Below are 15,379 nucleotides of genomic sequence, written 5' to 3' on the forward strand. Positions count from 1 at the left end.
AGCAGTTGGAAAGCTACAATCGGTTCATTTTGAGCGGCTGTAACAGCCGAATTAAAATGAAGTCGAAGAGAACCAGTGTAACTGGAAAGCAATTGTTTTTATCCCTAGTAGAGAATGGCTGGTTTTAGGATCCACATCGCATGACGTTTGAGTTTCCGTGATGGATAACTACTCATGTAAAACAGCTTGAGGATTTATTCCCCGGCAGCTGCGAGAAGTAGCGAAAATGATTTTATGTTTTTGAACGTCTGTCCCTTACTTATTACGAAAGTACAAGCAACTGTTATCGTATCGGGTGACGTTTAACCCTTAAGTTGGCTGTTCAGGTTTTTATGTTGGTAACGTCACGTAGCGCTCTGTATGAAAATCACTGGCTGTGCTGTGTGCAGTCTGTGGCTGGTTGGCATTGTTGGAATATTCGCTATTGTAGTGTTGGGCAGTTGGATGTTAAGAGCGTGTAGCGTTGTGCAGTTGGAGGTGAGCCGCCAGCAGTGGTGGATGTGAGGAGAGAGATGGCAGAATTCTGAGAGCGGGCGATCTGGACGTGTGCCCATCAGAAAGAGTAAATTTGTAATACTGTATACCATAAACTGATATATACATGATGACATTTGAATATTATTAAGGTAAATACATTGTTTGCTCTGTATCAAAATCTTTCATTTACTAACTATGCCTATCAGTAGTTAGTACCTTCAGTAGTTAGTATCCTTTACTTAGCTGGCAGTATTGGCGCTCGCTGTATTGCAGTAGTTCGAGTAACGAAGATTTTTGTGAGGTAAGTAATTCATGAAAGGTTTAGGTTATTGTTAGTCAGGGCCATTCTTTTGTAGGGATTATTGAAAGTCAGATTGCGTTGCGCTAAAAATATTGTGGTCAGTTTAGTGATGATCAGAATAAGTAAAGAGAGAAATGTCTGAGTACGTTCAGTTTTGCTCAGCTGTTTTAACATCAAATAATGTAGAGGTTTTCCATCACAGTAAAACATAAATTTTCCTAAGGGGATGTTTCAACCCATCAACTGATTATGTATAGTTCGGATAAAAATTACTATTACGTTATTAAATCCCTCTTGGTGTTAATTTTCCGTATGCTACTTACATCCATAGGGTTCTAGTTGTCATCGAATCGTCAATCTAAAGAGAAATCAGTCTGGAATACAGTTCATTCTGAAATATTATTTTAGAGCCATGTTTGGTTCCATGATACCGTTGCATTCACAGAAGCCGATACAAATTAAATACGAAAAAAATTTAAAAAAAAAAACAGAGCGCTATAAAGTTCTCTCGGTTGACGACCCCGCACTTGCCGCTACAACACAACACATATGCGTCGAGCTTATTACGTCGCCAGAGTTATTTCCCCAGAGCGAGCGCAGGACAAACGGGCCCCTGGCGAGGGCCGCCGAGATTGCTGGGTGGGGGTGGAGGGTTGGCTTGCCCGTTCCCCCGGGGGGCGCCATCTGTCCGTGTTTTAATAATCGCGCCACTTGCTGCCCCTGCCCCTAATGGACAAGCGCCCGGGGGCCGATTGCCATCTCGGGGGTGCAGATAGCATCGCAGCCCACGGCTGGTCTCGCGCAGCCTAGCCTGTTACGTCTCCTCGTAGTCTGCCCGCGCCCTTGTACTCGACATTCAGTTTACATGCCGAGATTTGCATCTACATCCGTAGTCCCCCAGTCGCCGATGGTCTGTGAATCGCGGAGAAAAGACAGTGTGCATGTCCTAATTGGTGGCTCGTAAACTGCTCCCAGTTAAATTTGTGCCCAGAAAAGGTGGAGGAGAGGTCCACTAATCTCCCTGCCCCAGCTCCGCAACTTGCCTGTCAGGCAGGCGAGCCGAGGGCTCTTACGTGGGATTCTGACCTCAGTTCAACACAACGCTGCAACCACTAGGAACCCTGCATATTTTTAAAAGCTTAAATTAATTTAAAGTTATGATGCGGACAAACTGAAACCTCTTCCACGCCTGGAGTCAAATCCTTTATGTTACCTTTTATTACTGGCTCCTTATCGTGTTTTACCTCTACAAATGCTTGGACGCCCCCCAAATCGTCTTATTCTCTTTTTTTACGTTTTATTCTCTTCAATGAAGGGTGGAGTGAACAGTTCAAGACCCCAGCCATTGTAAGTACAGTTCTTGTAGCAAAATACCGGGTGAGCTGATAGTGAGTCAGAGGAAGTCACAACTGAAAATATTTCCGAGTGTAATTGTACTTCAGACATTTGTCTTACGACCATGAAACTTTCCGAATACAGCGGTCGGGAGGGAATGTTTTCTATGCCATTCTGCGTAAGTAGAACACAGTGTATGATCCGCCGCACTGGCAGTACCGCAGAGACCGGCAGAACGGCCAGTTCTTACCGTCGACGTCGGCGGAGTTCGAAAAGCGACCACTTAGCCAGAAGTAAAGTCCAGAGTGTAGCGACAGTCGTCCTAAGCGCGCTCAAAATAGTCCAGGCAGCGACTGGAGTCAAAAACGTAACCACAGGCAAGGTTAGTCACTTTACTATTAAATATTAAACGGCGTGTACCGAAGGCTTCAGAAAATAGCGAGGAACTGCGGGACAAGTGTCGGACCGCAGTATTTACCGTCACTCTCGTGTCAGTGGACGGGCCCACGTGGTGGCGGCGATACCTTACGCGGGCGCCCGAGTATCTCTGATCTTTCCTCAACACTGATGAGCTGGTTGCGAAATATGAACCACTGTCGGATAGCAAAGGGCGATTTGAGTTATTTTTAATTTATATAAATAAAGGTAAACGCACAAAATCCATGCACTTTCGAAGAAGAAAACTACAAGACCGAACTAGTATAAACAGACGGAAAAAGACCTGAAAGAATTAGGGCCTCCAAATCTACATGACAGAAATGAAATCAGAAAAATCACAAACACACGGGGTTTTGAGGAAGAAGACAGAAAAACTAACCGACACAAGTGGTCTACTTAACGAAAGCTAGCCCATTCGTTGCGTATGAAGGAATACTTGGCGAAAAGGAAGGCCAACGAATGTTGATTACGCGTGGTCCTAAGTGATCCATCCGTGAAGAAGAAGAAGAAGAAGAGGAAAGGTAAAGCTGCATGGCTTGAACACCTCAGTGCTTTACCAGGCACGGCCGCCGATATTTGAACCGACTTACTCAGTAATTTTAATTTATATCTGAGACAATGCGTCGCAGAGGGCTGTGTGAACGGTTAGTGCGAGTTTTATTGAAATACCGCTGAATTTTGTTTCACGAATTCTGAGTTTGGATCCGATGACGGCTCTAGGCAGAACACGTCAATAATGTAACAAGTAAAAAAAGATACATTACAAGATCCTGACACCATTACAAGCAAAAAATCTGTTTTGACTTCCCGCAGCATCTGTGTTTCACCTTTGTAACTGCTATAACGATATGTCACGATCCTAGCACAGCAAGTCTGAGGACTTGGAGAAGCAGTTGAACGGAATGGATAGTGTCTCGAAAACAGGTCATACGATGAACATCAACAAAATGAAAACAAGGGTAGTTGTATGTAATCGAAATAAATCAGGCGATGATTAGGGGACTAGATTAGGAAAAAGTAGTAGATGACGTTTGCTATAGGCAACGTAATAACTGATGATGTACTGCACAGACAAGAGGCTTTTGAAGTGTGGTGCTACACAAGAAAGTTGAAGATTGGGCAGAAAGAATAACAGATAAGGAGGTACTGAATCGAACAGGCGAGAACAGAAATTTACAGCGATTAACTAAAAGAAAAGATCCGTTGATAGGATATATTATGAGGCATCAAAGTATCGACAAATTCGGTAATGGGCACAAATGTGGGGGCGGGGGATGGAGACTAAGGTGTACTAGTATGCAGGTTGAAAGGGATGTAAGTTGCAGTAGTTACGCAGAGATGAAGAGACTCATACGGGAAAGTCTAAAAAAAATTGCTGTGAGCACTGTGGGACTTAACTTCTGAGGTCATTAGTCCCCTAGAACTTAGAACTACTTAAACCTAACTAACCTAAGGACATCACACACATCCATGCCGGAGGCATGGTTCGAACCTGCGACCGTAGCGGTCGCGCGATTCAAGACTGTAGCACCTAGAACCGCACGGCCACTCCGGCCGGCGGGAAAGTCTAGCGCAGAGGTAGCAACACGGCAGGCTTGACAGCGAAGACCACTACAACTGTTGTGTGGCCTAGTTGATAAGGGATCCAAAAACTGAAGCCGCAGCCTGGAGTGACAGGCTAAGTAAGGCGCCTGTGCTTCAAACTGTCCCGAGTGGAAGACGCGCTCCTCTCGCCGGCAGAGGACTCGGAACGGCCGGCGCTGCGCGGTGCGGCGCGGCGCGGCTGTGGCCCGGCAGACGAGATGGCCGATACGACGGCTGGCGGCAGCAGGCAGAGGCGCAGGGCTGGCCGATGCGAGCCGGGCCTCCGCCACACGCCAATTACGCGCGCGCCGCTGTTTGCCCGCCGCCTGCCGCCCGATCGGGTCCGGGCCGCGCGTTTGAAGTGCGCCGTGCCGCGCCTCAGCGGCCGGTTAACAGGATTAAGGGCTTATTCCCGTCCCGCCACCCTTTCCTCCTCCCCCCCCCCCCCCCACCAGCAGATAAGGGCGCCGGATTTCCATTTACGGAGCGACCGGCGCGTTCTGCAGGCGCCGCTATCTCCGCGGCAGCTCGGCTGTCGTGAGCCATGAAAATAAATCCCCTCGGTGCGATAGCGCAGACCAGAGAAGAGAGGTGTCACGTTTCCGCGACATGTGGTCCGGCCCGCACTTGTCACGGCCTCCCACTTCTCCACATCAAAACCTAACCAGGCTAATCCTCAAGCTATCGACCAACACGCAAAAAAGTTTCTGAATCAGCTACTCAATAACAGGCATTTCTCCACTCACATAGTTTAACACAGAGCACCGAAGTAACGCCGTAAGTATCTGTCCCCTGGCGCTTTGTTTCCCGCTATTCATCAACGGCCGACCATCGAACGAAATGCCCGCTTACATACATGTTTACTTCGCTGATGATACCAGTAAAATGATTTTATATCCGACTCCATAACAGTGCAAAAATTTTAAATTCAATTCCCTTTAAGCTTGATGGTTACTCGACACATTTGTCGATGTTCCGCGTTTCTGTGAAATGCCAAGTAACCGCGCTGCGGATTTCACGCTCAATTGCAGGCACACCTGCGGCTGAGTCAACACAGTGGCAGCAGGAAGGCAAGACTACGCCATGTTCAGCTGGGCCGAGACTGTAAAGTGCCGCGATAACATCAAGCGGTTTTCTGGTGGAGATCGACTTCGTGCTACGGGCAGCATAGCGGAAAGCATAAACACGTGGTTCATAAACGCCGACAGTGACTCCGACAAAACTTGGACTACACAGTTCCTTACACATGAACGTGTTGCAACAGGCACTCTCACGCCTTCTGCACTGGAAGGAAACTAATGGACTGCAATTATTTAAATTTGTGAAGTTAAGGGAAGACGAGAAACTTCTAGGAACATCTTACAGGTGGGTGCAAATTGGCTTTGTTAGAATAATGTCGCCTGTTACTCAATACTCTCATATAGTATATTCATGGTTTTTCTATTTCATTCCGTCGCGATCTATGAAATAAAATACCGGATGACATGCCTCATACATGTGCGATATGTGTACTTCAAAAATATGTCCCCTCTGAAACATTATTTCACCAATAATATGTTTTTGTAAAACTTGACTCAGCTGCCTTCATTTATGATGTTCGTATTCACATTATCTTATTATTTTCCGAGTTAAATATCTCCATCTTCAGCCGGCCATATTGTTGTGCAAATTAAATAGCTCCATCTTTAGCCGTCCGTAGGGCTACCCAAATTTACACTAAACAGAGTATACACAGAAGATTCACTATTAAGGCTAGCTTTAGAATCAGATGATTCAAGAAAATAGAGCAACTGTTATATTGACGTCGAGGCATATACTCCGCTCTATCAGAAACTGAACACGTCGAGCATTATGGCGCAGAGGACACATTCTGTCAATGTTTTGGAACATCACATCGGTGTCGCCCCTAGCGTCATTGCCGACCGGAGTGGCCGATCGGTTCTAGACGCTACAGTCTGGAACCGTGCGACCACTACGGTCGCAGGTTCGAATCCTGCCTCGGGCATGGATGTGCGTGATGTCCTTAGGTTAGTTAGGTTTAAGTAGTTCTAAGTTCTAGGGGACTGATGACCTCAGCGTTTAAGTCCCATAGTGCTCAGAGCCATTTGAACCCTAGCGTCATGGTGTAGCCAGTCATTGGGTATTAGTACTAGTCTGCGTCATATCCGGTAGTGATTGTAACTCTAACGAGACATACATCCGAAACATCTTAAGTCCTTATACGCTACCTCTGAAGATGCAGTATGCTGATACCATTTGTCAACGCGTCATCAGTTTTCCACACACGGCACGAGTCTCTATGAACTACCTGCATCGTTATCACGTACGCTCTTGGGCAACAAGATAGCGTCCAGTATATCATTGACAGAACATGTACTGGACAAGTTTGTGCGTCAACTTCACCTCAATGCTAATATCAAGAATTCCGAAGACCAGTTACAAGAGAAGAAGGCCAAGTAACTGTAGGACAGAATACGGCTGCTGTATGGTACCCTCAGTGATCGAATCGGTATATACATCCAAGCCCGAATGGGCACAACATCCTAATGCGAGGGGTCCAGCAGTGTGCTGGTCCTACCAGTTTCACTGTTCATTTAACCTGACTTTCGTCTAGTCAACACAAAGCCCCATTTAACTTCCCCCTCTCCTTCTGGACGCTTAATTTTATCAGACAGTGTACTATCACGGACAATTGCATTCACGGCAAGCGCTCGTCCAGCCGCGCAGTACTCACCGGTTGATGGAGGAGACGCTGGGAACGTTGTCCTGCGAGCAGATGCCCTCGGCGAGCAGCCGGTCGCGGATCTCCCAGGCGAACATGGTGGGGTTCTCGCGCTTGTAGTTGGCGATCGCGTCCACCACCAGCGGCGTCGCCACCTTGGGCTTGCTGCCGCCGATGACGCCCGCCTTGAAGCTGCCCGTCTCGTAGTACCTGCGCAACGAGCGACACCCGCATTTAAAACGTGCTGCTTTTCTTATTGGCTTCTTCCGTCAGGATGGTACCATGTTTCAGGAGCAACAGAGAAGGCAAAATGTGACCATTTGAGATCGAGAACCCTGAAGCACAAATGACTTGGCCGAAATCTGCGAATCCAACCGTCGTCTTGCTCGGGCTGGAAGATCTTGTTGGTATTATTTCCGTGTTTGCGAGTTAAATTTGAGATTTTTAAAGTCAGCCTTACAGAAAACATAACGTATTTCTTTTTTATTTATCCAGGAATGTTTGGTTCCTATGTGTCATCCTCTTAGGCTCTCGATTTATTTCTGTAAAAAGTCATACAAAGTTCGTGGTTTTTACCATCCTACTTCCGTAAACTACAACATTTTGTTTAATTTGTTTTGATTGCTCACCCGGAATTAAGGGCTTGTGAGAACTTATTTTTACTGGTCGTCTTTTTGTGTGCTTTTTTTATTGTTTTTGACTGCATGTCATCTGCAAAGTACTACTCACGAAGAAATTCGCTTGTTTTGGGAATACTTTTTCGTGAATAGTGTTTGTGTATGTGACTGTACCTACATCATCCGTCCAGCCGTGCACCTCTATTGGCTATCTCTTTTTATTGCTATTGCGCGCGCTGCATTCCACACCATTTCTTGTATTTCACTCTCATCTTTTTCATTCACACGTAGTTTTCGCAAAACTGTATTTGAATAAACGCTTCCGTCTCCATATTCATAGAGGCGCTACGTTATTGTCGCCGAGAGAGAGCTAGAAAATAAGATGGGAGGTGACTGAGAAGCAGGTATTTTTGTATATTTGAAGGTGTTTGATACTATCTTTTGTACAGGGAAGTGTCGCTGTAAAATCCATTGAGAAGATGTTGAAGAAGTGTACCTAACCCCAGCAGTGAGTGAAGAATATAGGAGGCAACATCGTCAAACTCGATGTCGACCTACACGGCTTGTCTGGCAGCGCCGTGAAGCATGGAGTAATATTGGACGGAATCAGTTTCTCAATACCGAGTTCTGTCGAACGTTGCAGAGGGTTAGCACAGAACTGCTGAGCTGAGGAGGCGCAGCTGATTTCCAAACCCAATCGCCACCTCGAGCGGCACGTTGCTGCAATCACACCCCGAGACGAGCTGCACCGCCAGACACGGTTGCAGCATCCAAACACCTGGTCACTGTCAGTATTCAGCAATTCAGCTTAATTAGTTCTTTCCTTCGGAAATTTCACTTCTGGTGTTGATCGTATGAGAACAGCATTTCCAAATTAGATACTAAATGAGATAAGAATACCAATAACAGTGGAAATTCGCGTGTTAGTAGCGTTATAGAGGTAACGCTGGAGCATCAATATAGATATAGGTCGACTTTCGATAGCTTGAGCGGAAAACTGAAAGATGTAATTATCCGTTCAAGGGCTGTGAGGACAACACACTGCCGCACCGTACACTAAGGTATGAAGAGTGATGTCGATAATAGTTCCCACGATAGCGAAGTGTGGGAAGCGAAACGCCTGATGCCCTGGTGGCGGCCGCAGAGCTTTTTGCCGCCGCCCTCTGGCTTCCTCGCTGTAATTATGTACGAGCTCTGGGTGCCATAGCCACAGAGGGGCGCCGCGCAAGTGGCGGCTGCTACGGCTCTGTAGCAACGGTTACAACTGCTAGGGAGCGATATTGCTCTGTCTGACCACCTATTGTAAGGTGACGACATGCCCCCCCCATCCAAATACGAGGACTCTCTTATAGAGTCACGCTGGTCCTATAGTCAGGTCGTCTGTGATCCTAGTTTGTTGACTGTTCCTATATACAGCAACATTGCTCAAACTAGGCGATAATGTGGGGTTGCCTGAGTAGGAGTGGTTCCGTTGCTAGCAGAAAATGTGTTACAAGTGGACGGTCGCATCGATTTGCTCACACCGGCCGCGGTAGAAAGATTCCACAAGAAACGTCCCTAATTAGCCGCAGCGTGCAGCTGATTATGGTTTGGAATATTTTTAGCAGTATCGCTTATCAGTATCATGAATGTATACTTCTTTCGTCATGAGAATTTGTTGAAATTTAAGTGAATTGTGTATTTGTCTTGCCACAAAATATTTTATTAATTTCATGATGCGTTTCGGCCACTGGCCATCTTCATGACGTTGTCGGTACAAATCACAAGTGTGAACTTATTTACGCATAAGGAAGTTTTCATTAATGACTTGTACCGTCCACACTGATTGGGATACACTGTATGAGTTTACTTGGTGTCGGTCTGAAGATGGCCAGTGGTCGAAATGCGTCAGGAAATTAATACAATATTAGTGCTCAAGATAAACATATCTGTAAGTGCAACCGATACCATTTCATTTCATTTTGCGTTCATGCAACATATTACTATTTGTACAAACACAAGCGAGCAGAAACCGTATTACGAAACATACGCCATTACTTCACAATGAGTACAGGTGCGAATGTCATCAACTTTGAACAGTTACTCAGAAGTTTGAAGAGTATTTCTACGCGTGACTGAGATTTTGTACGTCTCTATTATGCAAAAATAAACGCTTTCAAGTTACGGTAGTTTTGGATTTAAAAGTGGACAAGCTAAGATTCAGTTAATGAGTCATGGGCGACATTTAACCTGTTCTAAATAAAGTATTACAAACTCAAGTTCATTTCAAGTAACTGTATTATTTCAAGAGGCCACATGATTAGATTTTCTTTGTACCTTTGGGACACATGTGGTTTAGGGCGTACGGTTTAATCACACGGTGCAGGCTTCCATGGCCAATATTTGCGTTCTTCGTGACTTTGGTTTAATGGTAATTGGACCATGGTCCAAGGCATATTTACCTGCTCAACAAAAAAAATGGTTCAAATGGCTCTGAGCACTATGGGACTTAACATCTCAGGTCATCAGTCCCCTATAACTTAGAACTATTTAAACCTAACTAACCTAAGGACATCACACACATCCATGCCCGAGGCAGGATTCGAACCTGCGACCGTAGTGGTCGCGCGGTTCCAGACTGAAGCGCCTATAACCGCTCGGCCACCAGCGGCCGGCCCTGCTCAACATTTCGTTTTCCAATGCTAGTGTCATCATCAGAGGCTGTTAAGACGGAGATAGCAGTCTCAAACTTTTGTATTATCGCGAAGTATGGCAGAGAGTGTAACAGAAATGATACAGGATTTGGGCTGGAAACCATTAAAAGAAAGGCGTTTTTCGTTGCGACGGAATCTTCTCACGAAAATCCAATCCCCAACTTTCTCCTCCGAATGCGAAAATATTTTGTTGACGCCGACCTACATAGGGAGGAACGATCACCATGATAAAATAAGGGAAGTCAGAGATCGTACGGAAAGATATAGGTGCTCATTCTTTCCGCGCGCTATACGAGATTGGAATAATAGAGAATTGTGAAGGTGGTTCGATGAACCCTCTGCCAGGCACTTAAATGTAGATGTAGAAACTTAAAACGAGCTCAGCAACCCGAACTGTTTGTACGTAACCAAGCAACGGTCGGTTCCTGACGTCATCACAGCTCTCCCTGAGATCGCGCAGTCACACCGACGTGTGGTGTGCTAAGCACCTTACAGGTGGGAAGAGTTGATACTTTTGTATTTGAGTATTTTTTTTATGGGACTTAACATGTGAGGTCATCAGTCCCCAAGAGTTGATACTGTTTGGTTTATTTTACACTAAGATCCACGACTTGCGTAATTCATGTCCTTCTTTTCTGTTAATGATATTTTTGTGTTTGAGAGTTTCTACTGCCTTTCTGCAAATCTTAGCATAGTAATTATTGGATCCTGATGAAACAATAGCGTCGAAGAAATGAATTTGGCGGTTTGCTGGCGCCAATGCATGGTGTGCTACTGCCGATTCAACCGTGTTTTCCTGACGACAATTGCTCTTGTGTTTCTCAAGGCGGGTGTCAATGCTTCTTCTAGCACTTGGCAAGTATACTTGACCTGATGTCGTCTTAAAATCCTGCCGATGAGATGTATGAGAGCAAAGGTTTCCTTTTGTTAGTTCTTTTTACTTGAAGCTCCGGATCTCTTAGGGAGTACTGCGTCATTAATCTCTTCATCTGAGTAACCATTTCTTCTGGAAGCAGTTCTTAAATTATCGAGTTCGTCCTCCCAAGTACTGTGTTTCACAGCCTCTATTAGCCTGGTCCACCAATGTTAGAGCTCTCCTCTTTCCTGCTTGGGATGGTGACTGGACTGTCTGCGAAGGCATCTATCCCTTTGAGTGGGCTTTCTGCAGACTTTGTACCCTAAATTTCCGTCTGATTTTCTACGTGTCTGTATATCCAAAAATGACATTTGACTTCTTTCTCTTTTCCATAGTGAACTTTATAAAATAGTTACCATCGTTCAGAAAATTTACATCTTCTTTAGAGATCTTTTTCTCCATGAGGCTATATAAAGTGTACCGAAACGAACATGACGGTTGTTCTTCACCGCCTGAAGGGCTGTTTCTTCAATTATTTCCTTATAAAAACAACTGCGCTGAATTGGTTCCCCATAGTAACACCATCAGTTTGCTAATAAAATTTCTTGTCCTTTGTCTGAAATAAGGCAAAGACCGCCATCTCTTCCTCATTACAGCCTCCATAACACACGTCGGTGAAAATGTGCTATCCTTAGGTAGCACGGTGATGACGTCACGAACCGAACGTCACGTGGATACGTATGAACGTTTCGGCTGAACTTTTTTAAGTTTGAAACTGTACCATCTATAGCCTTTGGTGATGTCTCGAGCATTAGAATACAGAACTTTAGATAGAAAATATGACTTGAACCGTGGCCTAACGCCCATAAAACTAAAGTCACCAAGGACGCACGGTTTAAATTTAACAACCACAGATTCGAGAGATGACAATTAAAACTTTCTGACGGAGAGCCTTGAAAGGCACGGATAGTTCACAATCTTTGATAGGACCAAAGGACTGACTGAGGAAAGTGTGGACCAATCTCTGTGGAGAGATGGTGCAACCACTAACAAAAGCTACACGCTAGTAGTCCATTAGCCGCAGGAAACATTTCGCCTTCACTAATGTGCTCCAAACGAGCCAGCTTTTTTGCCTCTCACTACCTCGACGAGGTGTAGACCGCAGTGCCTTCCCTTGTAAGGCGTTATCGCTGTACAACCGCGGACGAGCTGGCTTCAGGTCCTTCGTAGGCGGCCTCCAGAATGCGCCCCTTGACTTGGCGGCTGCAGGCGGCTCGCCGCGGACGCAGCCGACGCTGATTGTGACGTCACGGCAGACAATGGCGGCCGCAGTTAGGACCACAAAGCCGGCTTAATCGGCGCGCGCGTCCGCTCTGCCATCTACCGCCCAATATCGAAAACGCCGCGAGAGCCCGCAGCCCGAAACCAACCGCATTACAACTTTACAAACCGTATTATTTTACACAAACTCCGAGCGCGGCGCCGATTTTCATAACAAAGGGCTGGCGTCCCGGAGGACGCGCCCGCCGGCAACCTCATTACGGGGCTTGTTAGTGCACTCCACTCCACTCCAGTCCTCTCCAGCCGAGGCAGAGAGCAGGAGCCGAGCCGGCTCTCGCGGCGGACGCGTGCCGCCTCAGTCGCGCCGACCTGTCACGGCAGCACCGTTCGCTCCGCCACGGTTCTGGTTTCCCGGCCGATATTCGGTAAGACCTGCAGGAAATTACTGCTTGGAGCAACAACCTGGTACTCGTTATGTCACCACTGATGTAACGAACACGCCTACGCATCTGACTATAACAAACCAACCAACACGAAGACTTAAACGCCAAGTTTTTGGCTTTGTTTAATTACGAGATTTTGGTCCTTTGGAAAACAACTCGGGTTGTTACACCGGTGTTTAGTCATAACGCAATAAAATAAACATTTACCGCAAACGAAACTTTATCCGTTATCCTAAAAATAACTTCTATAGAGACCACGATACACATTACGAGAGAAAATATAACAACGGACAACGCTGCAGAAAAATTAAATTAAAAATGTTCTGCAAAAAGTGACGCGACACCGACGGCTGGTATCGCAAACTGCTCTATAGCTCTCGAAGTTCGTCCTAAATGCTACTAAAAGCTGACAAAAGTTTCTGTGTGTTAGCTGAGCATTAACAGATTGCCGGCCGGGGTGGCCGTGCGGTTCTAGGCGCTACAGTCTGGAGCCGGGAGACCGCTACGGTCACAGGTTCGAATCCTGCCTCGGGCATGGATGTGTGTGATGTCCTTAGGTTAGTTAGGTTTAATTAGTTCTAAGTTCTAGGCGACCGATGACCTCAGAAGTTAAGTCGCATAGTGCTCAGAGCCATTTGAACCATTAACAGATTCAGTGGCCCCAATCAAACGCATCAGCACGTTTGGAGCGGAGAAGGATCAAGCGGCCATAATAGAAGTACTGCAGAGGGCTGACACTGTCCCTCAACAGTCATGCATCCATCTTCAGTAATACAACCTATTATGTCGTCCGCGACGGCGAGTGTTCATCAGAGAGCCGTGCGGTTAAAGGCGCTGCAATCTGGAACCGCAAGACCGCTACGGTCGCAGGTTCGAATCCTGCCTAGGGCATGGATGTTTGTGATGTCCTTAGGTAAGTTAAGTTTAACTAGTTCTAAGTTCTAGGGGACTAATGACCTCAGCAGTTGAGTCCCATAGTGCTCAGAGCCATTTGAACCATTTGTTCATCAGAGAGGTGTCCTAGGGAAGTGCAATAGGACCGCTGTTATTTTCTGTTTACATAAATGATCCGGGCAGGGGGGGGGGGAGGGGGAGGTGCACAAATCTGTTCTTTCCTGATGATGTGGTGGTGGACGAGAAGGTGCCTAAGATGAGTGACTATAGGGCGACGGAAACAACACAGTTTAGCCTCAATGTACACGTAACAGGTGGCGTGGTGGGGAGGTGGTGTCTCGAGCCGCCCCCGGGTTCACAAACAGTTCAGCGCACACAGAGGTGGCGTTCCGAAGTGACGCGCAGCGACGTCCAAGGAGCGCATTGCTGCTTCTACTCTCGGGTGAAGTGTGGTACCGCACGCTTTGAATGGATAATGATACTGAACTTAATGACAGCTACCACTTGTGAGAATTTGTAAAGTTTCAGACCTAACTGAAAGCATAAAACAGGTTCATCTGATAAAATCAATCATTATCAGAAACAATTTATTTCAGCGCTTGGCAACAGTTAAGCACCTAAACCATCATTTGGAACATTACTGCAAATAAAATTTTATACATATAAGTGTTTAAGGAATGCAGTAGCTATGTTGAAATGAAATGAGAGAGAACTTCCGGAACATGTCGAAAGACTTTCCTTAATAGATCTTGGAGATGGCTGTTGTGGTAGCAATTAATCGTTTGTTTTATTTCCTATTACGGTATTGCCTCATTGAAGTATTGAGAATGTCCCGTCACAAAGCGAAAAAACTTGGTGTAACATGTAAATAACTCGAAAGGTAAGATCAATTTTCCAAGGGTTGCAACACAGTTGTGAATTGATAGTTCTAATTTTTATGTTAACGTACCAAATACGCATTCTGCTGATTTTCGTCCTCTTAAAAATTAATATTGAGTATTCGCTCATTTGTAAATAGACATCACGAGACTGATTTCATTACGTTTCTGTGAAGGGTGAATGCCTCATGTACCACGGAACAGAAACGAATTTGTTATGAAGTAATGCTATGAAATTGTCGCCTATCGATGGTGAGGCCATGCTCACCTACAGGTACTAGACAAAAAAGTGGAAACACCGCAGAAATGTACGCTTGAACATAAATGCAGATGGTTAGCCAAACCTGCAGGCTGCGCTATTGCGCTTGCTCACGAATGACACCGTGCAGTGTCCTCAATACGTTACAAGTATCAGTCGTGATCTGAACAGCGTTCCTCGCAGCTGTGAGAGCATTACGTCGGAGTTACATCAATTCGATCTTGAGCAAATTGTTGGTGGTTTTATGGTGGTGCTTCTGTAACCAAGGCAGCCGACGTGTCCGTTGTTTCAAGAGTCACCGTATCGACGATTTATATCGCACACAGGGAAAGCGGAAAAACACCATCCGCTAAGTCACAACCCGAACAAAAATCTGTGTCGACTCACCGTGACGGGCGTTCACTGAAGAGGATTGTGACGAACGACAAGAGGACGACAGCTGCAAAATCACTGCAGAACTGAATGTCGTACTCGCGAACACTGTCGGCAACAAAGCGACACGAAGAGAGCTCTGTAAACAGAGAATTGAAGGGTGAGTTGCAATTCCAAAACCACTCATCAGTGATCCAAATGTCCGTAGCAGGAAAACGTCATGTCGAAG

General features: G+C 45.9%; 1 protein-coding gene across 4 annotated transcripts in view; it reads right to left on the minus strand.

The window, feature by feature from the left end:
• LOC126419484 (paired box protein Pax-5-like) overlaps positions 1–15,379 on the minus strand; it is a 264,283-nt gene that overhangs the window by 108,895 nt on the left and 140,009 nt on the right. For all 4 annotated transcript variants that reach the window (XM_050086684.1, XM_050086676.1, XM_050086691.1 and 1 more), the window contains exon 3: positions 6,870–7,067. In XM_050086684.1, coding sequence (XP_049942641.1) covers positions 6,870–7,067 — 198 coding nt within the window. The remainder of the gene's footprint in view (positions 1–6,869; positions 7,068–15,379) is intronic.

The sequence above is a fragment of the Schistocerca serialis genome, chromosome 1 (assembly GCF_023864345.2).
Source record: "Schistocerca serialis cubense isolate TAMUIC-IGC-003099 chromosome 1, iqSchSeri2.2, whole genome shotgun sequence".
Taxonomy (NCBI): Eukaryota; Metazoa; Arthropoda; class Insecta; order Orthoptera; family Acrididae; genus Schistocerca; species Schistocerca serialis.